General features: G+C 53.0%; 1 protein-coding gene across 2 annotated transcripts in view; it reads left to right on the top strand.

Annotated features, from left to right (window-relative positions):
- Positions 1-25305, top strand: part of GANAB (glucosidase II alpha subunit) — a 99323-nt gene that overhangs the window by 52041 nt on the left and 21977 nt on the right. For both annotated transcript variants that reach the window (XM_075326544.1, XM_075326546.1), the window contains 9 exons: positions 1278-1404; positions 1479-1558; positions 1643-1786; positions 1871-1967; positions 2046-2147; positions 2437-2680; positions 3044-3108; positions 3963-4039; positions 4117-4191. In XM_075326544.1, the coding sequence (XP_075182659.1) occupies positions 1278-1404; positions 1479-1558; positions 1643-1786; positions 1871-1967; positions 2046-2147; positions 2437-2680; positions 3044-3108; positions 3963-4039; positions 4117-4191 (1011 nt within the window). The remainder of the gene's footprint in view (positions 1-1277; positions 1405-1478; positions 1559-1642; positions 1787-1870; positions 1968-2045; positions 2148-2436; positions 2681-3043; positions 3109-3962; positions 4040-4116; positions 4192-25305) is intronic.

The following is a 25305-nucleotide window of genomic DNA, read 5'->3' on the forward strand; positions in this document are numbered from 1 at the left end:
CCGTTAGATCCGTGGGATCTAAACAAGGTCCTTGTTACTCTCCAGAAGCCGCCCTTCGAGCCTCTTGAGGGATGTGTCACTTTCTCGACTCTCACAGAAAGTGGCCTTTCTGGTAGCGGTCACGTCTCTTCGGAGAGTGTCTGAACTAGCAGCGCTGTCATCCAAAGCTCCTTTCCTGGTGTTCCACCAGGACAAGGTAGTGCTGCGCCCCATTCAGGAGTTTCTCCCTAAGGTGGTATCCTCTTTTCATCTTAATCAGGATATCTCCTTGCCTTCCTTTTATCCGCATGCAGTTCATCGGTATGAAAAGGATTTACATTTGTTGGATCTGGTGAGAGCACTCAGAATCTACATTTCCCGCACTGCGCCCCTGCGCCGCTCGGATGCACTCTTTGTCCTTGTCGCTGGTAAGCGCAAAGGGTCGCAGGCTTCCAAAGCCACCCTGGCTCGATGGATCAAAGAACCAATTCTTGAAGCCTACCGTTCTGCTGGGCTTCCGGTTCCATCAGGGCTGAAGGCCCATTCTACCAGAGCCGTGGGTGCGTCCTGGGCATTACGACACCAGGCTACGGCTCAACAGGTGTGCCAGGCAGCTACCTGGTCGAGTCTGCACACTTTCACCAAACATTATCAGGTGCATACCTATGCTTCGGCGGACGCCAGCCTAGGTAGAAGAGTCCTGCAGGCGGCAGTTGCCTCCCCGTAGGGGAGGGCTGTCTTTGCAGCTCTAACATGAGGTATTTCTTTACCCACCCAGGGACAGCTTTTGGACGTCCCAATCGTCTGGGTCTCCCAATGGAGCGCCGAAGAAGAAGGGAATTTTGTTACTTACCGTAAATTCCTTTTCTTCTAGCTCCTATTGGGAGACCCAGCACCCGCCCTGTTGTCCTTCGGGATTTTTGGTTGTTTTTCGGGTACACATGTTGTTCATGTTGAATGGTTTTCAGTTCTCCGATGTTACTTCGGAGTGAATTTGTTTAAACCAGTTCTTGGCTTTCCTCCTTCTTGCTTTTGCACTAAAACTGGTGAGCCAGTGATCCCACTGGGGGTGTATAGCCAGAAGGGGAGGGGCCTTACACTTTTTAGTGTAATGCTTTGTGTGGCCTCCGGAGGCAGTGCTGTACACCCAATCGTCTGGGTCTCCCAATAGGAGCTAGAAGAAAAGGAATGTACGGTAAGTAACAAAATTCCCTTCTTTTACACAGCTTAGCTGTTCACGTTGCAGCCATGGTCTTTTTTTTTTTTTTTTTTAACATTGCGCTTTTACTGTCTTGCAGATGGTGGCTATCGTTGACCCTCATATAAAAATAGACAGCGCTTATCGGATTCACAATGAGATACGGTCTAAAAACTTCTACATTAAAACCAAAGATGGAAGTGACTACGAGGGATGGTGCTGGCCAGGTAGGTCTGGTCTACAGCAGTCACTACGAGTCACATCTTGTGTTTTCGGGTCTTCTCATGCTCTTCTCTTGCAGGTTCTGCTGCTTATCCTGACTTCACCAATCCGGACATGCGAGCCTGGTGGTCCAGTATGTTCTCCTATGACCAATATGAGGTGACATACTGCACATACTTCATCTTAATCCCCCCCCCCTCCCTTTCCTTTGTGCTTTTGCTAATATTCTTGTTTCCTCGTCAGGGATCTATGGATAATCTGTTTGTTTGGAACGACATGAACGAACCATCTGTTTTCAACGGCCCAGAAGTGACTATGCACAAAGATGCCGTACATTGGGGTGGCTGGGAGCACCGAGAGGTTCACAACCTTTATGGGTTGTATGTGGTGTGTATGTGTGTAATAAATATATAATATATATATCTTATTAGTATGGTATATATCCATCCTTCCTGTACTCAATGTCTACAGCACAAAGCCACTGCTGAGGGTCTGATCCATCGTTCTGGTGGGAAGGAGAGACCATTCGTCTTGACTCGAGCCTTCTTTGCAGGATCTCAGCGTTACGGTAAGATTAACTCCAATATGGTGCTGACCTGTACATCCGACATACAGTAGTTACAGCTGAGCTTTCCTCGTTATCCAGGTGCGGTGTGGACAGGAGATAATGCTGCGGAATGGGAACACTTGAAAATCTCTATCCCCATGTGCCTGAGTCTGGCTCTAGTAGGCATCTCGTTCTGCGGAGGTTCGTGGTATTTCACCATTTTCTTCTTCTGCAGTTTATGCCACCATTGTTCGATTTGGCCAGGGGTCGGACTGCTGTGACCCTTAAGCCTGTTTCATACCACGTTGTCCATGTGGCCGTGCAGTTACAGCCAAGCAGATCTTACAAGCGACAAAGTAGTGCTGCACTTTGCTACTGGTGTGGTCACGCTCGCAATCAGTGGGGTCGGAGCATTAGCATCGTAGCGGTATACTAGTATTGCCATGATCAGACTATACATCAAAACACTTTTCTGGCTTAACTTTTACAGCCGATGTTGGTGGTTTCTTCAAGAACCCCGAAACTGAACTGCTTGTCCGCTGGTATCAGGCCGGAGCATATCAGCCTTTTTTCCGCGCCCATGCCCACTTGGACACTCCTCGACGAGAGCCCTGGTTACACGGAGAAGCCAATGCAGATATTATACGTGAAGCCCTGCAGCAGAGATATGCTCTCCTGCCATACTGGTATACTCTGTTCTACAGCGCACATCGTGATGGCGAGCCGGTAATGAGGTGAGAGACTGGAAAGATAGAATGGCAATCTGGAGTTTAAAGGGCTTGTCCACTACTGTCAATCGCCTTCTGAAATGTTAGTGGTTCCAATATAAGACTGCCACCATTCCAGCCAGGACAGTTCTGTCTTATAGAAGTGTTAAGACTATGGTTTCTGCTGTAGCCTTCGCCTCTGATGGGCTGCAGCGGTAACATCATGCCAATAGTGCTGCAGCTAATCGCTGAGCTCACAGATTTGTCTTTTCAGATCAACTGAGCTCCATAATTGAGTGGCTGCAGCGCTTCCCTCATGTAAAACAGATGTCAATTGTGCGCAAAGATGGAGCCTTCCTATAAATATGCTTGATGCTTTGTATATTTTAGGCCACTCTGGATTGACTTTCCATCAGACGTTTCCACATTTGCAATAGATGACCAATATTTGTTGGGTGAGCCAATTCTACATGTTTGCACTGAAGTACCCCTCTAAGACCCTCACTGTCAATTCTGAGGTGCTTCAATCTTTTGTTATGACTATTAGGCCATGTGCGCACTAGAAAGTGACTTTTTTTCTCAAGGAAAATCCGGATCCTCTTAAAGAATCCCGCACCCGTGGTAAAAAAAAAAACAAAACGCAAAAAAACAATTCGCATGTGGTTTTGTGCGGATTTGCTGCAGTTTTTCCGCAGATTGGTTCCTGCGGATTTTTACCTTTTTATCTGTGGCAAAAAACGCAGATACCTGCGGAAAAGTGACATGATCATTAATTCTGCAGTGGAAAATCCGCAGGTATACAAAAACACTGTGCACATAGCTTTTTTTTTTTTTTTTTTTTTTTTTTTTTTTTTTATATATACCCATAGGTTTTGCTGGGGATTGACTGCAGAAATGATAGACCCGTTTATTGCAGCAAATCCACGGTAAAATATGCGGTAAATTCGCAGCGTGCGCACATAGCCTTAAAGGGGTTTGATTGCATAACTGTAAACCAACAAACGCAATTTACTCTGCCCTCCCCAGGTCCATCGCTGGTTTTTCACTGCTGCTCTGGTCCCAGTTTAGCCTGCACAAGGGTCGTCACCACTACAGCACATATCACCACTGCAGACAATCAATCACTGAGCAGCTATTTTCAGTAAAGCCGCACTGTGATTGTTTGCAGTGGTGATGTGAGCTGTAGTCGTGACGTCACTACTATCTGTGTGTAGCTGTTTTACTTGTCATTATTAATTGTAGACGTATTATTAGTTTAGTATTTCAGAACCCCTGTAATGTACGGTTGTGTTTTAACCATATTGTGCAGGCTCCGGTCTTCTGGTGCACCCTGTAACGGAGAGCAGTGCTCGCGGAGTGCAGATCTATCTTCCTGGGGCTGGAGAAGTGAGTACACCGGTCCCATACGGTACCTCCATTATCACGTGTCCCCATCCGTTGCTCACGCTGGTCATTTTTGATAGGTTTGGTATGATGTCCACACGTATCAGAAGTACAAGGCTCCTCAGAAGTTCTACCAGACGGTCACCATGAGTTCAGTGAGTATCGTTACTGTGAAACATGAGCTGAAGCATCTTCTTAAGCCCTTAACGACCTCTTCTGTATGTTTAACCTGGACATTTACACCGCTCATATGGAGCAGACTCAGGAGCTGAGACTGCTCAACGGAGCACGGATGCCGGCTGTGTTACACAGCAGGTACCCTATAGTAACAGCTACGTTGAAAGCTATCTCAGATCACAACAGTTTAACCCAGTGTTTCCCAAACTCCAGTCCTTACGGACCCCTACAGGTCATGTTTTCAGGATTTCCTTAATATTGCACAGGTGATGCCTTGAGAATAATTCAATCACCGGTTTAATGCTAAGTAATCCTGAAAACCTGACCTGTTGGGAGCCATGAGGACTGGAATTTGGGGAAATATTGGTTTAACCTCTTTTAATGTCATTGTCCACAGTGACAGCGGCGTTTAAAAGGTCACAAACATGGCGGCCGTCTGTTCTCTGCACCTATTCAACCTGATCTGAGGGTTTTAATGGGTTACCATTGCCCCATGTCTTCCACTCTAGTGCACATATGTCCAGTCTGTGTATATTGGTTTAGGTGATTGGACGTTTAAGTCCTCTAAAGAGGTTATATAAAAAAAAATTTAAATTTCTTAATCGTTCATTTGGGAGACCCAGACCATGGGTGTTTAGCTTCTGCCTCCGGAGGACACAAAGTACTACACTTAAAAGTGTAGCTTCTCCCTCTGAGCTTATACACCCCCTGGTGAGCAGACCCAGCCAGTTTATCGCTTTGTGTTCAGGAGACATCCACACATGCATTCTCATATGATTTTTTCCTTTTTGGAATGAGATTGAAGAAGTGCGGGTCCACGTCTGGACCCCCGGCATGTCCCTTCTCACCCCAGTGTGTCGGCAGTGTTGTAAGGTTGATTTTAAAGGCTGGAGCCTTACATGCCGCGCTCCTTCACCATCCCTCCTGGGCTCTGGCTTGAAGTGGGAGCCAGCACGGTTTCCCTGCCTGGCAGGAGACCGGTCTCCATCCGCAGCCCTTCAAGACCCTGCTGGACCGGAGCACTCATCCCCAGGGACCTGGCCCTGCGTCTCAGCAGCTAAGTACCTGAGACGTTTCTATTTTGGGGGTTCCTGTACTTTATTGTTGGGGAGAGTGTGCTTAGAGAGTGGGCACTCAAATTGACGGCGTGGCTCTTGAGTCCTGGATTTTGACGGCTTCTGGTATTCCTCCTGAAGTAATCTCCACTATGACTCGTGCCCGTAAGTCTTCTTCCGCTAAGATCTATCACAGGACTTGGAAGATTTTCCTGTCCTGGTGTCGCTCTACTGACCATCTCCCTTGGCCATTCTCCTTGCCGACCCTTCTGTCTTTTCTTCAGTCCGGTCTGCAGCTAGGACTGTCCCTCAACTCTCTCAAGGGACAAGTCTCAGCTCTGTCAGTTCTGTTCCAGCGGCGTCTCGCTCGGCTGGCTCAGGTCCTCACCTTCATGCAAGGCGCGTCTCACATCATTCCGCCCTACCGGCGGCCCTTGGATCCCTGGGACCTTAACTTGGTTGTCACGGTTTTGCAGAAACCCCCCTTTGAACCTCTTAGGGATGTTTCTTTGTCTCGGCTTTCACAGAAGGTGGCCTTTCTGGTAGCCATAACTTCTCTCAGGAGAGTCTCTGATTTGGCTGCGCTCTCCTCGGAGTCACCTTTTTTAGTTTTTCATCAAGACAAGGTGGTTCTCCGTCCGACTCCGGACTTTCTTCCTAAGGTGGTCTCTCCCTTCCACCTTAACCAGGACATTACCTTACCGTCCTTCTGTCCGGCTCCTGTTCATCGCTTTGAAAAATCGCTGCATACTCTAGATCTGGTGCGTGCTCTCCGGATCTATGTGTCTCGCACCGCTGCGATTAGGCGGTGCACCTCTCTTTTTGTGCTAACCACAGGTCGGCGCAAAGGCTCCCTGCTTCTAAGCCGACCTTAGCCCGTTGGATTAGGTAGACCATTTCAGACGCCTACCAGAGTACTCAGGTGCCTCCCCCGCCGGGATCAAGGCACATTCGATCAGAGCTGTCGGTGCCTCTTGGGCTTTCAGGTACCAGGCTACGGCTCAACAAGTCTGTCAGGCTGCCACTTGGGCTAGCCTGCATACCTTTTCGAAGCACTACCAAGTGCATGCTCATGCTTCGGCAGATGCGAGCTTGGGCAGACGCATCCTTCAGGCGGCTGTCGCCCATTTGTGAAGTTAGGTTCTGCCTACTTCTTAGTTTTCTTTGTCGCTCCATTGGGAGACCCAGACAATTGGGTGTATAGCTTCTGCCTCCGGAGGCCACACAAAGTATTACACTTTAAAAAGTGTAACCCTCCCCTCTGCCTATACACCCTCCCGTGCATCACGGGCTCCTCAGTTTTATGCTTTGTGTTGAAGGAGGCACACATTCACTCAAGCTCCCATTTTAGTCAGCAGCAGCTGCTGATTGTATCGGATGGAAGAAAAGAGGGCCCTAACAGGGCCCCCGGCATGCTCCCTTCTCACCCCACTAAGTCGGCGGTGCTGTTAAGGTTGAGGTACCCATTGCGGGTACAAAGGCTGGAGTCCACATGCCGTTTTTCCTTCCCTATCCCTTAGAGGCTCTGGGAGAAGTGGGATCCTAACCGGTCACCATTCACTGGGACCGGGCTCCCTCCGCAGCCCCTGGGGGAATCTGACGGACAGGGAGACTGGGTATCATCAGGGACAGGCCCTGCATCTATAAGGTACTCTGTGTCCCCTTGGGGACGGTGCATGGAGCGCCTGTGTTACAGACGCTGCAGCGGGCTGCTGTTTTTTTGTGACGACCGGGACTACCGCGCCGGACCGCGCCTGTTTGCCGGCCGCGTTATTAAATTTAGTCCCCGGCTTCTGCTGCCTAGTACCATAACTCCCGCCCCCGGGCCTGCCAGTCAGGGGTAAGGGCGGGACGGTCGACTGGACGTCGGCAGTGAGGGCTGGAGCATACTTAGGTGTTCTCCTCCCCCCTCACTGAGAGAGATTCCCGCACTCTATTAGTCACGCCCACGGCTCCCTCCTCCCCTGAGAGCTCTGGCAGCCATATTTACAATCACTTCTGCCGGTGGAGGATTTCAGAACGAGCTCTACAGCTCTGGGAGGCCCAGGCAGGGAATCTGGTGGACACACAACCGCTTTGGGCGGGCCGGTAAGCCACACCGGTTACCCGGTGCTGGCCCCCCTTGGGTGCCGAAGTGTGTGTGTGTGTGTGTGTGTGTGTGTGTGTGTGTGTGTGTGTGTGTGTGTGTGTGTGTGTGTGTGTGTGGTGTGTGTGTGTGTGTGTGTGTGTGTGTGTGTATATGTGTGTGTATATATATGTGTGTGTATATATATATATATATATATATTTGTATACATTTTCTCTGTTCGGCCGCATTGTTTTGCTTTTGGCTATATACCCTCAGTGATCACTCTCAGAGGAGACTACAGCATGTCGTCCGCAAAGAGCAAGGGTGCCAAGGGCACAGGCTTATTTCTTCAGCGCTCTATTGGGAGACCCAGACGATTGGGGTATAGCTACTGCCCTCTGGAGGCCACACAAAGCACTACATTAAAAGTGCAAGGCCCCTCCCCCTCTGGCTATACCCCCCCGTGGTATCACGGGTTCTCCAGTTTTAGCTTTGTGTGCGAAGGGAGGTCAGACATTCCATGCATAGCTCCACAGATTTTAGTCAGCAGTAGCTGCTGACTATTTCGGATGGAAGAAAAGAGGACACATATAGTGTCCCCAGCATGCTCCCTTCTCACCCCTGGATGGTGTTGTAAGGTTGAGGTACCTATTGCTGGTACAGGGCTGGAGCCTGACATGCTGTTTTCCTTCCACATCCCCTTGTAGGGCTCTGTGGAAGTGGGATCCTGCCGGCCTCTCAGCTCTGACGCCGGGCTCCATCCACAGACCCATTAGAACCTGATGGAGACGGAGCAGGAGTACGATCAGGGACAGGCCTACATCATACAGGTACTCTGTGTCCCCCGGCAGGCACAGACACACTCCGGGCTGGCTGGGTGTTGTAGTGCGCCGGGGACCGCAACGTTGGAGTTAGTGTCCCTACAGATTACTGGGGGATTTTTTGTGTATGGGAACGCAGCGCCGACCCCCCTCTGGACCGGGCGGCGCTGCTGTGACTTGTGGTGCGCCGGGGATCCGCCGTCCGCGCTTTTACGGCGGCGGCGGTTATAAATTGAGTCCCCGGCTTTTTGGGCCTAGGACGCCGGCAGCTCCGATTCGTTCCCGCCCCCACCCTGTCAATCAGGGTAGGGGGAGAGACGCTGTTCGCTAGCAGCGACGAGGGCTGGAGCCTGATTTAACATGCTCCAGCCCTCACACTAGGCACAGAGGGAAGCAGGCTTCCCGCTCTTAGCAGGAACGCCCAGGGCCCGCCCCCCTTCTCTCTCAGGACGCCGGCAGCCATTACATGCAGTCTGGCTGGAGGAAGGACGCAAGGCTCTGGGAGACCTGGACTAGGGCTATCTGGCGACCACACACCCGCTTTTTAAGCGGGCGGTAAGCGATTTTTCTGTGCTGGTCCCTCTAGTGCCTCCACGGTGTATCGGTGTACTGTGTAGGATATAGAGATATTGTATTTCTTGCACTGTGAGGTCGCTTCTGGCTGCATCTCCCAGATCCCTCTGTGGAAGCAACAACATGCCATCCTCAAAACGCAAGGCTGCCAAGGCTAGGGCTGTGTATACTGCGTGTGCTGCATGTTGGGGCTAATCTACCAGCAGGCTCCGATGACCCCCATTGTGTGCAATGCTCCGACCCGGTGCTGCTTCGCCAGCCGGAGTCAGGAGAGGTAGTGACCCAGGCTGAGTCGCTTGTAAGTTTCTGCCCCGGTGACAGGGACAGACTTTGCAGTTTTTGCTGATAATATGTCTGTGTCTATGGCAAAAATCCTTGAAACCTTGCAATCTATGCATGGGGGCTCAGTCTTTGGGGCACGGCGAGGCCTCTGTCCTCAGGTCCCCCTCACTTGGAATTAATCCAGCCCACAGGGGGGGTCCCCGGCTTCACAGGCCGAGGATTATGACTCAGATGATAGCCCCAGCCACCTAAGCGAGCTCGCTGGGAAAGACCCTCGACGTCATCACACTGCTCAGGGTCTCAGCGCAATCAGTCTCCCTGTGATGTGTCTGATGAGAGTGATCAGGAATCCATTCCTGGAACCCCTCTCAACCTGGATACCCCTGATGGGGATGCCATGGTAAACGACCTTATCTCAGCCATCAATAGGCTGTTGGATATTTCTCCCCCAGCCCCTTCAGCAGAAGAGGCGGCTGCGGAGCAGGAGAAGTTTCGTTTCCTTTATCCCAAGCGTAAATTGAGTGCTTTGTTGGATCACGCTGACTTCAGAGAATCAATCCAGAAGCACGACGCTCACCCAGAAAGGCGTTTCTCTAAACGATCTAAAGATACGCGTTTCCCTTTCCCCCCTGAGGTGGTCAAGCGCTGGACACAGTGTCCAAAGGTAGACCCCCCGATTTCCAAACTCGCAGCTAGGTCCATAGTTGCAGTGGAGGATGGCGCTTCACTTAAAGATGCCAATGACAGACAGATGGACCTTTGGTTAAAATCTGTCTATGAAGCTATCGGCGCGTCGTTTGCTCCGGCATTCGCAGCCGTATGGGGCACTCCAGGCTATTTCAGCTGGCTTAGCAAAAGTGGATGCTATCATACATCCAGCAGTGCCGCAAGTGGCGCACCTTACCACGCAGATGTCGGCGTTTGCGTCTTACGCTATCAATGCGGTCCTAGAATCTACCAGTCGCACTCAATGGCGTCCGCCAATTCGGTAGTTTTTGCGCAGAGCCTTGTGGTTAAAGGACTGGAAAGCAGATGCTGGTTCCAAAAAATGTTTAACCAGTTTGCCTTTATCTAGAGATAGACTGTTTGGCGAGCCATTGGCTGATATCATTAAGCAGTCCAAGGGTAAAGACTCCTCTTTACCACAACCCAGAACAACCAAAACCTCAGCAGAAAAAGTGGCAGCAGAGGTTTCAGTCCTTTCGAGGTTTCGGGCAAGACACCGTTTACCTCGTCCAAAGGGACTCAGAGGACGCAAAGAAACTCAGATTCGTGGCGGGCTCACACGCGCCCCAAGAAAGCAAATGGAGGTACCACTTCAAAGCGGCTACCTCATGACTTCCAGCCCCCTCCCTCCGCATCGCCGGTCGGGGGCAGGCTCTCCCGCTTTTCCGGCATTTGGATTGGTCACAGGTCAAAGACCGGTGGGTGACGGACATTTTGTCTCGCGGGTACAGAATCGAGTTCAATTTCTCGTCCTCCAGCTCGGTTCTTCAGAACCTCCCCACATCCAGACCGAGCAGATGCTCTGCTGCAGGCGGGTGGACTCCCTAAGAGCGGAAGGAGTGGTGATCCCAGTCCCTCCTCAGGAACAAGGGCAAGGGTTTTACTCCAATCTCTTTGTGGTTCCAAAAAAGGACGGCTCGTTCCGTCCTGTTCTGGACCTAAAACGGCTCAACAAACATGTGCACGCCAGGAAGTTCGGATGGAAACCCTGGCGTTCTGTCATTGCCTCAATGTCCAGAGGAGACTTCCTTGCCTCAATAGACATCAAAGATGCTTATCTCCACGTGCCAATTGCTACAGAACATCAACGTTTTCTACGTTTTGTGATAGGAGACGACCATTTTCAGTTCGTAGCTCTGCCATTTGGTCTGGCGACAGCCCCACGGGTCTTCACCAAGGTCATGCGGCGGTGGTAGCAAGTCTTGCACTCTCAGGGACACTCGGTGATCCCTTACCTAGACGATTTATTGGTCAAAGCTCCCTCTCAAGAGGCATGTCAGCGCAGCCTGAATGCTACGCTGGAGACCCTACAGTCTTTCGGATGGATCATCAACTTTTCCAAAGTCGATCCTATCACCGACTCAATCACTAACGTATCTTGGCATGGAGTTTCATACTCTAGCAGCGATAGTGAAGCTTCCGCTGAACAAGCAGCGGTCACTACAGACAGGGGTGCAATCTCTTCTGCAGGGCCAGTTGCATCCCTTGCGGCGCCTCATGCATTTCCTAGGAAGATGGTGGCAGCCATGGAAGCAGTTCCCTTTGCGCAGTTTCATCTGCGTCCACTTCAATGGGACATTCTCCGCCAATGGGACGGGAAGTCAACGTCCCTGGACAGGAAAGTCTCGCTTTCCCAGACGGCCAAGGACTCCCTACAATGGTGGCTCCTTCCCACCTCATTGTCTCAGGGAAGATCCTTCCTGCCCCCATCCTGGGCAGTAGTCACGACAGATGCGAGTCTGTCAGGGTGGGGAGCAGTATTTCTCCACCACAGGGCTCAGGGGACGTGGACTCCGCAGGAGTCCACCCTTCAGATCAATGTTCTGGAGATCAGAGCAGTGTATCTTGCTCTACTGGCCTTCCAACAGTGGCTGGAAGGAAAGCAGATCCGAATCCAATCGGACAACTCCACAGCGGTGGCATACATCAACCACCAAGGAGGGACGCGCAGTCGGCAAGCCTTCCAAGAAGTCCGGCGCATTCTAATGTGGGTGGAGGACAGAGCATCCACCATATCCGCGGTTCACATCCCAGGCGTAGAAAACTGGGAAGCAGACTTCCTCAGTCGCCAGGGCATGGACGCAGGGGAATGGTCCCTTCACCCGGACGTGTTTCAGGAAATCTGTCGCCGCTGGGGAGTGCCGGACGTCGACCTAATGGCGTCTCGGCACAACAACAAGGTCCCGGCATTCATGGCGAGGTCGCGCGATCAAAGAGCTCTGGCGGCAGACGCCTTGGTTCAAGATTGGTCGCAGTTTCAGCTCCCATACGTGTTTCCGCCTCTGGCGCTCTTGCCCAGAGTGCTACGCAAGATCAGATCCGAGTGCAGCCGCATCATACTCGTCGCTCCAGACTGGCCGAGGAGGTCGTGGTATCCGGATCTGTGGCATCTCACGATCGGTCGACCGTGGTCACTGCCAGACCGACCAGACTTACTGTCCCAAGGGCCGTTTTTCCATCAGAATTCTGCGGCCCTGAACCTGACTGTGTGGCCATTGAGTCCTGGATCCTAGCATCTGCAGGATTATCTCAAGGAGTCGTTGCCACAATGAGACAAGCTAGAAAGTCGAATTCGGCTAAGATCTACCACAGAACGTGGAAGATTTTCTTATCCTGGTGCTCTGCTCAGGGAGTGTCTCCCTGGCCATTTGCATTGCCCAAGTTTCTTTCCTTCCTGCAATCGGGGTTAGAAAAGGGCTTGTCGCTCAGCTCCCTTAAAGGGCAAGTTTCGGCACTATCCGTGTTTTTTCAGAAGCGTCTAGCACGTCTTTCTAAGGTGCGCACGTTCCTGCAGGGGGTCTGTCATATTGTGCCCCCGTACAAGCGGCCGTTAGATCCATGGGATCTGAACAGGGTACTAGTTGCTCTCCAGAAGCCGCCCTTCGAGCCTCTGAAGGAAGTTTCCTTTTCTCGGCTGTCACAGAAAGTGGCGTTTCTTGTTGCGATCACATCGCTTCGGCGAGTGTCTGAGCTGGCAGCTCTGTCATCCAAGGCTCTCTTCCTGGTGTTCCACCAGGACAAGGTAGTGCTGCGCCCTATTCCGGAGTTTCTCCCTAAGGTTGTATCCTCTTTTCATCTTAATCAGGATATATCCTTGCCTTCTTTTTGTCCTCATCCGGTTCACCGGTATGAAAAGGACTTACGTTTGCTAGATCTGGTGAGAGCACTCAGAATCTACATTTCCCGCACGGCGCCCATGCGCCGTGCCGATGCACTTTTTGTCCTTGTCGCTGGTCCGCGCAAGGGGTTGCAGGCTTCTAAAGCCACCCTGGCTCGATGGATCAAAGAACCAATTCTAGAGGCCTACCGTTCTGCGGGGCTTCCGGTTCCTTCAGGGCTAAAAGCCCACTCAACCAGAGCCGTGGGTGCGTCCTGGGCATTACGTCACCAGGCTTCGGCTCAACAGGTGTGCCAGGCAGCTACCTGGTCCAGTCTGCACACTTTCACCAAGCATTATCAGGTGCATACCTATGCTTCGGCGGATGCCAGCTTAGGTAGAAGAGTCCTGCAGGCGGCAGTGACACCCCCGTAGGGGAGGGCTGTTTTGCAGCCCTAACATGAGGTATTTCTTTACCCACCCAGGGACAGCTTTTGGACGTCCCAATCGTCTGGGTCTCCCAATAGAGCGCTGAAGAAGAAGGGAATTTTGTTACTTACCGTAAATTCCTTTTCTTCTAGCTCTTATTGGGAGACCCAGCACCCGCCCTGTTGTCCTTCGGGATGTTTTTTTTGTTGTTTGCGGGTACACATGTTGTTCATGTTGAACGGTTTTTCAGTTCTCCGATGTTATTCGGAGTTAATTTGTTTAAACCAGTTATTGGCTTCCTCCTTCTTGCTTTGGCACTAAAACTGGAGAACCCGTGATACCACGGGGGGGGTATAGCCAGAGGGGGAGGGGCCTTGCACTTTTAATGTAGTGCTTTGTGTGGCCTCCAGAGGGCAGTAGCTATACCCCAATCGTCTGGGTCTCCCAATAAGAGCTAGAAGAAAAGGAATTTACGGTAAGTAACAAAATTCCCTTCTTTGCAACCTGTACCTCTTGTGCGGCTATGTTACCTGCAGGTTCCACCTACCCTCACTGTGTGCAATGCTCGGCCCCTGTGACACTCACTCAGCCGGAGCCTCGGGCACTGGTGGGACCCTCGGCTCAGGTAGAACCGCCGGCTTCCACTGTCCAGGTGGCAGGGACAGAGTTTGCAGTTTTGGCTGAGAAACTCTCTGAGTCGCTTTCACAATCCATGGCTCAGTCTATGGACAGATGGTCTTGCTAAGATACTAGAAGCCTTGCAGTCCAGATCGGTCACACAGGCCCCGGGCACTGTGAGTTCATCGCCCCCAGGCCCCTCTCGGTCGGTGCAGCAGAGTGCTCCTGGGGTGACACCTAGGTCCCACGGGGAGGACTCCGACACGGACCGCAGTCCCAGACCGGCTAAGCGGGCTCACTGGGAACCTTCCCCGGCTTCATCACGCTGTTCGGGGTCTCAGCATGAGGACTCTCTGGAGGATGAGGCGGAGGTCGCAGCTCAGGGCTCTGATCCTGACGTTGCTCTCAATCTTGATACACCTGAAGGGGACGCCATAGTAAATGACCTTATAGCGTCCATCAACCAGGTGCTAGATCTTTCTCCCCCAACTCCACCTATAGAGGAGTCGGCTTCACAGCAGGAGAAGCACCAGTTTAGGTTTCCCAAACGTACACGGAGTGCGTTTTTCGATCACTCTAACTTCAGAGATGCTGTCCAGAAGCACCGAGCATTTCCGGACAAGCGCTTTACTAAGCGCCTTAATGACACACGTTACCCCTTCCCCCCCTGACGTAGTTAAGGGTTGGGCTCAGTGTCCCAAGGTGGATTCTCCAGTCTCTAGACTGGCGGCTAGATCCGTAGTATCAGTGGCAGATGGTTCATCGCTCAAGGATGCCACTGACAGGCAAATAGAGCTCCTGATGAAATCCATCTATGAAGCCATAGTTGCGTCTTTTGCTCCGGCCTTTGCAGCCGTGTGGGCACTCCAAGCTATCTCAGCTTGTCTGTCTGAGATTAATGCAGTCACACGTACCTCTGCTCCGCAAGTTGTGTCTTTGACTTCTCAGGCATCGGCCTTTTCGTCCTACGCCATGAACGCCGTCCTGGACTCAGCGAGCCGTACAGCGGTAGCGTCCGCCAATTCGGTGGCAGTCCGCAGGGCCATGTGGCTACGCGAATGGAAGGCAGACTCTGCTTCCAAGAAGTTCTTAACCGGTTTGCCATTTTCTGGCGACCGTTTGTTTGGCGAGCAATTGGATGAAATTATTAAACAATCCAAGGGAAAGGACTCGTCCTTACCCCAGTCCAAACCACACAGACCTCAGCAACGAAAAATTCAATCGAGGTTTCGGTCCTTTCGGCCCTCAGCCAGGTCCCAATCCTCCACGTCCAACAGGTCAGAGAAGGGCCAGAGGAACTCTTCTGCATGGCGGTCTAAGTCACGTCCTAAAAAGACCGCCGGAGGAACCGCCTCCAAGGCGGCCTCCTCATGACTTTCGGCCTCCCCAAACCGCATCCTCGGTCGGTGGCAGGCTCTCCCACTTTTGCGACGCCTGGTGGCCACATGTCCAAGACCGATGGGTGAGAGACATTCTGTCTCACGGTTACAGGATAGAGCTCAGCTCTCGTCCTCCGACTCGTTTCTTCAGAACATCTCCGCCCCCCGAGCGAGCCGATGCACTTTTTCAGGCGGTGAACACTCTGAAGGCAGAAGGAGTTGTGATTCCCGTTCCCATTCAAGAACGTGGTCGCGGTTTTTACTCCAACTTGTTCGTGGTGCCAAAAAAGGACGGATCATTCCGCCCTCTTCTGGACCTCAAACTGCTCAACAGACACGTGAGAACCAGACGGTTCCGGATGGAATCTCTCCATTCTGTCATCGCCTCGATGTCCCAAGGAGACTTCCTAGCCTCAATCGACATCAGGGATGCTTATCTCCATGTGCCGATTGCACCAGAGCATCAACGCTTCCTGCGTTTCGCCATCGGGGACGAACACCTTCAGTTTGTGGCACTGCCTTTCGGCCTGGCGACAGCCCCACGGGTCTTCACCAAGGTCATGGCATCCGTGGTGGCGGTCCTACACTCTCAGGGCCACTCGGTGATCCCTTACTTAGACGATCTCCTTGTCAAGGCACCCTCCCGGGTGGCATGTCAACACAGCCTGACCATTGCTCTGGAGACTCTCCAGAGGTTCGGGTGGATCATCAATTTCCCAAAGTCAAAATTGACACCGACCCAATCACTGACTTACCTCGGGATGGAGTTTCATACTCTCTCAGCGATAGTGAAGCTTCCGCTGGACAAACAGCGTTCGCTGCAGACAGGGGTGCACTCTCGCCTTCGGACCCAGTCACACCCCTTGAGGCGCCTCATGCACTTCCTAGGGAAGATGGTGGCAGCAATGGAGGCAGTTCCCTTTGCGCAGTTTCATCTGCGTCCACTTCAATGGGACATTCTCCGCAAATGGGACAGGAGGTCGACGTCCCTAGACAGGAACGTCTCTCTTTCACTGGCAGCCAAAACCTCTCTTCAGTGGTGGCTTCTTCCCACTTCCTTGTCGAAGGGAAAATCATTCCTGCCCCCGTCCTGGGCTGTGGTCACGACGGACGCGAGTCTGTCAGGGTGGGGAGCGGTCTTCCTCCACCACAGGGCTCAGGGAACCTGGACTCCGACAGAGTCCTCCCTTCAGATCAATGTTCTGGAGATAAGGGCAGTGTATCTAGCCCTAAAGGCGTTCCATCGGTGGCTGGAGGGCAGACAGATCCGCATACAGTCGGACAACGCCACGGCGGTCGCGTACATCAACCACCAGGGCGGCACACGCAGTCGTCAGGCCTTCCAAGAAGTTCGGCGGATTCTGCTGTGGGCGGAAGCCACAGCCTCCACCATCTCCGCAGTTCACATCCCGGGCGTAGAAAACTGGGAAGCAGACTTTCTCAGTCGCCAGGGCATGGACGCAGGGGAATGGTCTCTTCACCCGGACGTGTTTCAAGAGATCTGTTGCCGCTGGGGAACGCCGGACGTCAACCTCATGGTGTCTCGGCACAACAACAAAGTCCCGGCATTTATGGCACGGTCTCAAGATCACAGAGCTCTGGCGGCGGACGCATTAGTTCAGGATTGGTCGCAGTTTCGACTGCCTTATGTATTTCCTCCTCTGGCACTGCTGCCCAGAGTGTTGCGCAAGATCAGGTCCGACTGCCGCCGCGCCATCCTCGTCGCTCCAGACTGGCCGAGGAGGTCGTGGTACCCGTATCTGTGGCACCTCACGGTGGGTCAACCGTGGGCACTCCCAGACCGACCAGACTTGCTGTCTCAAGGGCCATTTTTCCATCTGAATTCTGCGGCCCTCAACCTGACTGTGTGGCCATTGAGTCCTGGCTCCTAGCGTCCTCAGGGTTATCTCAAGATGTCATTGCCACTATGAGACAAGCCAGGAAACCAACGTCCGCCAAGATCTATCACAGGGCTTGGAGGATCTTCTTATCCTGGTGCTCTGATCGGGGTTTTACCCCCTGGCCGTTTGCCTTACCCACTTTCCTTTCCTTTCTTTCCTTCAATCCGGAATGGACAAGGGTTTGTCTCTCGGCTCTCTCAAGGGACAAGTATCGGCGCTTTCTGTGTTTTTTCAAAAGCGTCTAGCCAGGCTTCCGCAGGTCCGCACGTTCCTGCAGGGAGTTTGCCACATAGTCCCACCTTACAAGCGTCCGCTGGAACCCTGGGATCTTAACAGGGTGCTAACGGCTCTTCAGAAACCACCTTTCGAGCCGATGCGGGATGTCTCTCTATCACGCCTTTCGCAGAAGGTGGCCTTCCTAGTGGCAGTCACATCACTTCGGAGAGTGTCTGAGCTAGCAGCGCTGTCATGCAAAGCCCCCTTCCTGGTGTTTCACCAGGATAAGGTGGTTCTGCGTCCGGTCCCGGAATTTCTCCCTAAGGTGGTATCCCCTTTTCATCTCAATCAGGATATCTCCTTACCTTCCTTTCTTTATCGTTCCTATGGGAGACCCAGACCATGGGTGTATAGCTACTGCCTCCGGAGGACACACAAAGTTACTACACTCAAAACGTGTAGCTCCTCCCTCCTAGCATATACACCCCCTGCTAGCCAGTCCTAGCCAGTTTCAAGCTTTGTGTCAGGAGGATCACACACACACACATGCATCCTTTTTTGATTTTTCATTTTTTCTAAAGATTTGGAAGAAAAGCGGGTCCACTGGACCCCCGGCATGTCCCTTCACACTCCCCTGGCGGCAGTGCTGTTAAGGTTGACTTCAGGGCAGAAATCCCTTCATGCCGCGCTCCTTCACCATCCCTTATGGGCTCTGGCTTGAAGTTAGAGCCAACACGGTTCTCACTGCCTTGCAGGAGACCGGCCTCCATCCGCAGCCCTTTGGCAGGACCCTGCTGGACGGAGCACTGGACCCCCACCCCACCAGGGATTGGACCCTGCGTCTCAAAGCTAAGTATAGAGACGTTGTTCAAGGGTCCTTCTACAATGTGGATTTATTGAGGGGACAGTGATTTATGTTGATAATGCTGCTTTTTACAGTTTTTCCGGCCGGTTTCTCAGTTTTTACTGAGTACCGTGCCGATGATGCCTGATTTTCGGCCGCATGTATAACTCTAGGCCCCGGCTTCAGCCGCGGCCTATTTTCGTTTTGTTCCCCTGCATGTTACTCATGCAAGGGGACCCTGCAGCGCCGCCCGCCGGCCGCTCTGCACAGGGGACGACACTCCGTTTTAGGAGATGATTCCCTCCCCTGTACATGCCTTAGCCCTCCGATTCCCGCTCCTAGGTTAACCCCCGCCCCCCCCCTCTCACTCTGGCGCCATTTTCTCAGCGTTCTTAGTACGCTGATCGGCGCTGGCTGCTCTGCAGCAGAGGGAGTGGATATATGGCTGGGGGTCCAGGCTTGGAACCTGAGGGGGCACTCACAATAGCGGCCTGATAAGTCACAACCTCTGGTTGTGCACTTTTATATACTATCAGGGCATTCTGAGGGAGTTAATTCTTTATTATAGAACCTCCTCAGCAGCATGTCTCACACTAGGAGCAAAGCTCCAAGGCTGTATACTACATGTTCTGCATGTAAACTCATATTGCCTGAACCGGCACGGACCCACACTGTAATGGTCCTTATGTGGTGCCTCTGCCTGGAGTCTCCCCAGGCTGACCCCTGTCTTGGGTATTCTAGACATTCTAGACATAGCCCCCCACCTCTGCAGCATGTCTCACAGAGCGAGGCTGCAGGCTGTTTTTAGTATCCACTGCTGGTAGTCTCGTACGGCTGTACCGAGCTCATAACCACTGTGGCCCCTCAGCTTGGAGGCTCATTCAGGGTCCCTCCAGCTGCTCCGGTCGATGGCTGACCCCTGGGGGAATCTTTTTTCCAGGGGTCGGCCTGTCCCGGCATCTGCTGAGCATGCAGCCCCCTTCTCAGGGCGTTTTCTGCTCGCTCAGCAAAGCTCTCAGACCCCGTCCTCCTGACAGGGAGACGCAGGGTCCCCTGTCCTCCCCGTCCCGCAGCTCCGATTACGAGCTGACTCATTGGACGAGGAGGATGTCACGGACGCTACTTTAGGTACTTTGATCCGTCCGTAGGTGACGCGGATGCGACTGATTGGATTGCGTCCATTATACTTGTATTGGACCTCCATCCGCCTGTATCAGGGGAGTATTCCCCGCTGGCAGTAAGGCATCAGTATACCTTTAACAAGACGAGGAGTGTGTTCCTTAACCACTCCAGTTTTCAGCCCGCTGCGTCCAAGCCCACAGCCTGTCCTGCAGACCCCACAGCGGGGTTCTGCTGCCTGTCTCCCCCTCCCATCAGAGGTGGTCAAGGAGTGTACTCATTCGCCAAGGGTGGCCACTACGGTGTCTAGACTTTCAGCCCGGATAGTTGTATCAGTGGCTGACAGCACCTCTATAAGGATCCCACGGTACATTAATTTTGTACTGGACCTCAATCCGCCGGAGTTACCTTATCTAGGTGAACACAACGTGTGTTCCTTAACCACTCCGGTTTTCAGGTCCCTGTGACCAGCCCAGGGTCCGCTCTGACAGTCGCTTCCCATGAAGCGTGATTCTGAGGACTGTGTTTCCCCTGTCCACCAATAGTGGTCAAGAAGTGGGCTCATTCACCTCAGGTGGCTCTGCCCGGACCGTTATGTCAGTGGCTGATGGCTCCTCAGAGGAGATGCATTCCCTCACAGGGACCCTATGCCCAAAACGGTTGCCTGAACTTCCAGACTTCAGTCTTTTCATCCTCTGCCTAGGTCTGCCATGCTGGACACCGCACGGTGGTGGTCTTGGCTACTTTCCTCGCTGTCCGCAGGCTCCTGTGGCTTCGGAAATGGAGGGCAGATGCCTCTATAGAGGTTCCTTGCTGGGCTCCTCTTTGGTGGGACCAGTCTCTTCGGAACCGACTGGATGAAATTTAGGAAGCTCTTGGCGGGGAGAGTTCTTCCTTGCCACAAACCTAAACCAGGGAACCTGTCCAGGGCAGGAATCAGTTGAGGTTTCGGTGGTTTCCGTTCCTCCATCTGATCGTCCTCTAGCTCGGCCTAGGTTCATAGAACCAATTGGCTTGAAGCTGCGTCTTCAGAAGACCGCAGGAGATGCTGCCACTTAGTCAGCTTCCTCCGAGCTATCTAGCCACGCCAACCTCCTCCTAGTCGGTGGCAGGCTCTCTCCACTTGGCGACGTATGGTTCTAACACGTCTCCGTTCAGTGGGGGCGGGATTATATCTCCCATGGCTACAAGATGGAGTTCTGTCCACCCGCCAAACAGATTTTTTCTGTTACCTCCTCCCGGCTCCAAGGCCGCCGCCTTCTCATAAGCCGTGGCATTTCTTGCAGGCCAATGGAGTAATTGTACCGAATCCCGACTGGGAACGGTTCTGAGATTTTTGTTTAAATCTATTTCTAGGCCCCGAAGAGGGCGGTGCCTTCCGACCTGGATCTTTAGCTTTTCAAGCATGGTCAGGTGTGGCGTTTTCACATGGAGTCTCGGTCTTGTTCCGTGTGTTTTTTTTCACCGGATCAATCAAGAACCCAAGGAGATTCCCTCGCAGCCTTCGGCATCAGAGATGCTTTTCTGCAACGGTCAATCGCAGTTTCACACCAGCGTTGACTGCGTTTTGCCATCAGAGTGGTCCAATTCGTGGCTCTTCCCTTGGGGTTGGCCACGGCCCCTCGAGTATTCTCATTGGGGCTGCTGTGATTAGGGTCCTGCACCCCTAGGGATTGACAGTGATAGTTTGCCCTAGACGGCTTTCTTCTCAGGCCTTCTTCCAGTGCAGACTCTTAGCAGAGTACTTCGCTTACTCTCGCCACTCTAACCTATTCGGGTGGCTTGTCATTCTGTTCAAGTCCACTCTGACTTCGAACCAGAGGCTCTCAAGGACGCAATTCGAGACTGTCGGCTCTTGTGAAGCCACTCTTAGTCGATAAGTAGTCCCTCCGCTGGCGGTCGACGTCGTTCTATCAGACACCAAATACAGGTGCTGGTCAGACGGTGGCGTCAATGGAAGCGATTCCTTGCCCAGTTTCTCCTGTGCCCTCTGAGACTGGATGTTGTCCGCTGTACACGCGAACTCCCTCCTTCCACGGGGTGGTGGCTTTGCCACTGACCTGGGGCTCGTTTTCAGGGGTGGTTTCGACCACTCTGTCTCAGGGACGCTCCTTCCTGGCCCCGTCCCAGGTGATTCTCACCAGGGTGCTGGTCCTTCCGCCTTGGGAGCATTATATCTCCACCGCGGAGCGCAGGGCGCTTGGACTCTGTCCGAATCAGCCCTCTAGATCAATGGGCTAGACATCAGAGCTGTATTCTAGCTCTCTAAGCCTTCACCATTTGTTGGCGGCTAGGCACATTCGAGTTCAGTCGGATAACGTTACAGCGTTTTCCTACATAAATTTCCAGATCGGGACACTCAGCCGCCTGGCAATCTTGGCGCCTCAACATTCTTCACTGGACAAGGGACTCCTAGTCCACCGTATCCGCAGCCCACATCCTAGATGTCAAGACTGCGGGCAGATTATTTCAGCTGTCCAACCGTGGTCCACAATCCTCAGGTTTTGCGGTAGACACACTGGTTCATGTTTGATCCCAGCTTCGTCTCTACCTCTTGCCCAGAGCCCTGCACAAGATCAGGGAAGGGGGCCGTCGGGTCATTCTCTTACAGACTGACCCAGGCAGGCTTCGTATCCTGACCTGCTCTTTCTGTCCGTTGGATTGCCATGGCATCTTCCGGTCCGTCCAGACCTTTTCTCAGAAGGTCCGTTTCTTTTTCGCTCCTAATTGGGAGACCCAGACAGTGGGTGTATAGCTACTGCCTCTGGAGGCCGCACAAAGAACTACACTTAAAAGTGTAAGGCCCCTCCCCTTCTGGCTATACACCCTCCCGTAGGAGTACGGATTCCTCAGTTTTAGCTTTGTGCGCAGGAGGTCAGACACGCACGCATAGCTCCATTGTTTTTAGTCAGCAGCAGCTGCTGACTATGTCGGATGGAAGAAAAGAGGGCCCATACAGGGCTCCCAGCATGCTCCCTTCTCACCCCACTGTATGTCGGAGGTGTTTGTAAGGTTGAGGTACCCATTGCGGGTACGGCGGCAGGAGCCCACATGCTGATTCCTTCCCCATCCCTTTTTACAGGGCTCTGGGTGAAGTGGGATTTACTGGTCTCCAGGCACTGAGACCGTGCTCCATCTACAGCCCCTGGAGAAGATGCTGGATGGAGCGGAGTACATCAGGGACATGGCCCTGCTTCCTCAAGGTACTCTGTGTCCCCGTGCATTTGGCGCTCACACCGCAGCATGCTGGGTGTTGTAGTGCGCCGGGGACATCAGCGCTGCGGCGCTTGTGCCATGGCCTCATTCAGCTTCGCTGAAGCAGGCACACTTCTGGGAATCGGTCGCGCCGGCCGCTGGGACTGCGGCGCGGCTGGCACTTGTGGTGCGCCGGGGACTTCAGCGCGGGCCGCGCTTTTACGGCGGCCGCGCTGATAACTCGAGTCCCCGGCTTTTGCGGCCTGCTTCCGTTCGTTCCCGCCCCCAGACCTGCCAGTCAGGAGAGGGGCGGGACGCTGGTCAGTGCATCAGCGCCGAGGGCTGGAGTCGTTTTTACATACTCCAGCCCTCACAATCGGCACAGAGGGGACACTGTTTCCCGCACTTTTGTTTAGGAACTCCCACGGACCGCCCCTCTCCACAGACGCCGGCAGCCATTCCTGCTGACACGCTGAGCTGCAGAGGGGAGCCGGGGAGACCCAGACAAGGAATTCTGCGCCTCTTACCCGCTATTCAGCGGGCGGTAAGCAGCCCTCAGGGCTCACCCCCTCTTGTGCCAGTAGTATTCTTAGTATTTTGTTTCTACAAATACTTTGTATTGCATAGCGCTGGTCGCCCTTTGGCTATAGACTCTCTCACATTGCAGAGAGCCAGCAGCATGTCGTCCGTAAAACGCAAGGGTGCCAAGGCACAGACATTATATGCTTCCTGCACCGCATGTGGGACTTTTCTACCGGCAGGCTCCACGGACCCCCATTGTGGGCAGTGCTCGGCCCCTGCGGCGCTTGCACAGTCGGGACCTCTGCTGGACGTGACCCAGGGTGTACCACCTGTGAATGCTGTCCAGGTGACAGGAACTGAGTTTGCGGCTTTTGCTGACAGAATGTCTCTCACTATGTCACAAATTCTTGACACATTGCGAGCTAGGCCTGTACTTCAGGCCACGGACACTGTGCAATCATTGCCCCCTGGTCCCCCTCAGCTGAGTTACCTCCAAGCTCCGGGACGGGCACATACACCTCAGGGTGAAGACTCTGACTCGGACGATGGCCCCGGGCAGCCTAAGCGGGCTCGCTATGACGGGCCTTCACATTCATCTCAATGGTCAGGATCCCAGCGAGATGAATCTATGGGTGATGAGGCGGACGTAACTGATCAGGATTCTGATCCTGGGACCGCTCTCAATCTAGATACACCAGATGGTGACGCCATAGTTAATGATCTTATATTTAACATCAATAAGATGTTAAATATTTCCCCACCAGCTCCTCTTGTAGAGGAGTCAGCTTCGCAGCACGAGAGAATCCATTTCAGATACCCTAAGCGTACATTAAGCACTTTTCTGGACCACGCTGACTTTAGAGACGCAATCCAGAAACCCCACGCTTATCCTGAAAGGCGTTTTTCTAAACGGCTTAAAGATACACGCTATCCTTTTCCCCCTGAGGTGGTCAAGGGTTGGACCCAGTGTCCAAAAGTGGATCCTCCAATTTCCAGGCTTGCAGCTAGATCCTTGGTTGCAGTTGAAGATGGAGCGGCACTTAAAGATGCCACTGACAGGCAGATGGAGCTCTGGCTGAAATCCATCTATGAAGCGATTGGAGCGTCATTAGCGCCATCTTTTGCGGCCGTATGGGCACTCCAAGCTATCTCAGCCGGGCTTGCGCAAGTCGACTCAGTCACACGTGCATTTGCCCCGCAGGTAGCACCATTGACCTCGCAAATGGCGGCATTCGCGTCGTACGCGATTAATGCTGTTCTTGACGCTACAAGCCGCACGGCAGTGGCGTCAGCCAACTCCGTTGTTTTGCGTAGGGCCCTGTGGTTGAGACATTGGAAAGCAGATTCTCATTCCAAGAAGTGCTTAACCAATTTGCCTTTTTCTCGTGACCGATTGTTTGGAGAGCGTTTGGATGAAATCATCAAACACTCCAAGGGTAAGGACTCATCCTTACCGCAACACAGACAAAACAAACCCCAACAGAGGAAGGGTCAGTCTGGTTATCGGTCCTTTCGAGGACCGGGCAGGTCCCAATTCGCCTCGTCAAAAACGACTCAAAAAGACCAGAGACGCTCAGATTCTTGGAGGTCTCAGTCACGCCCAAAAAGGACAGCCGGAGGAACCGTTGCCAAGACGGCGTCCTCCTGACTTGCAGTCTCCGATTCCCACACCCGCGGTCGGTGGGAGGCTTTCCCACTTTGGCGACATTTGGCTGTCACGCGTCAAAGACCGTTGGGTGAGGGATATTCTGTCTCACGGGTACAGGATAGAGTTCAGTTCTCGTCCGCCAACTCGTTTCTTCAGAACTTCTCCACCACCAGACCGAGCCGATGCTCTGTTGCAGGCGGTGGCCGCTCTAAAGGCGGAAGGAGTGGTGACCTCCGTCCCTCTTCAGGAACAAGGTCACGGTTTTTACTCCAATCTGTTTGTGGTCCCAAAAAAGGACGGATCGTATCGACCCGTCCTGGATCTAAAGTTGCTCAACAGACACGTAAAAGTCAGGAGGTTCCGGATGGAATCCCTACGCTCCGTCATAGCCTCAATGTCTCAAGGAGATTTTCTAGCATCAATAGATATCAAAGATGCGTATCTCCACGTGCCGATTGCACCAGAGCATCAGCGTTTCCTACGCTTCGTCATACACGACGAACACCTGCAGTTCGTAGCGTTACCTTTCGGTCTGGCAACAGCCCCCCGGGTCTTCACCAAAGTCATGGCAGCAGTAGTAGCTGTTCTGCACTCGCAGG

Source organism: Anomaloglossus baeobatrachus, chromosome 10 (genome assembly GCF_048569485.1).
Source record: "Anomaloglossus baeobatrachus isolate aAnoBae1 chromosome 10, aAnoBae1.hap1, whole genome shotgun sequence".
NCBI classification, from domain to species: Eukaryota; Metazoa; Chordata; class Amphibia; order Anura; family Aromobatidae; genus Anomaloglossus; species Anomaloglossus baeobatrachus.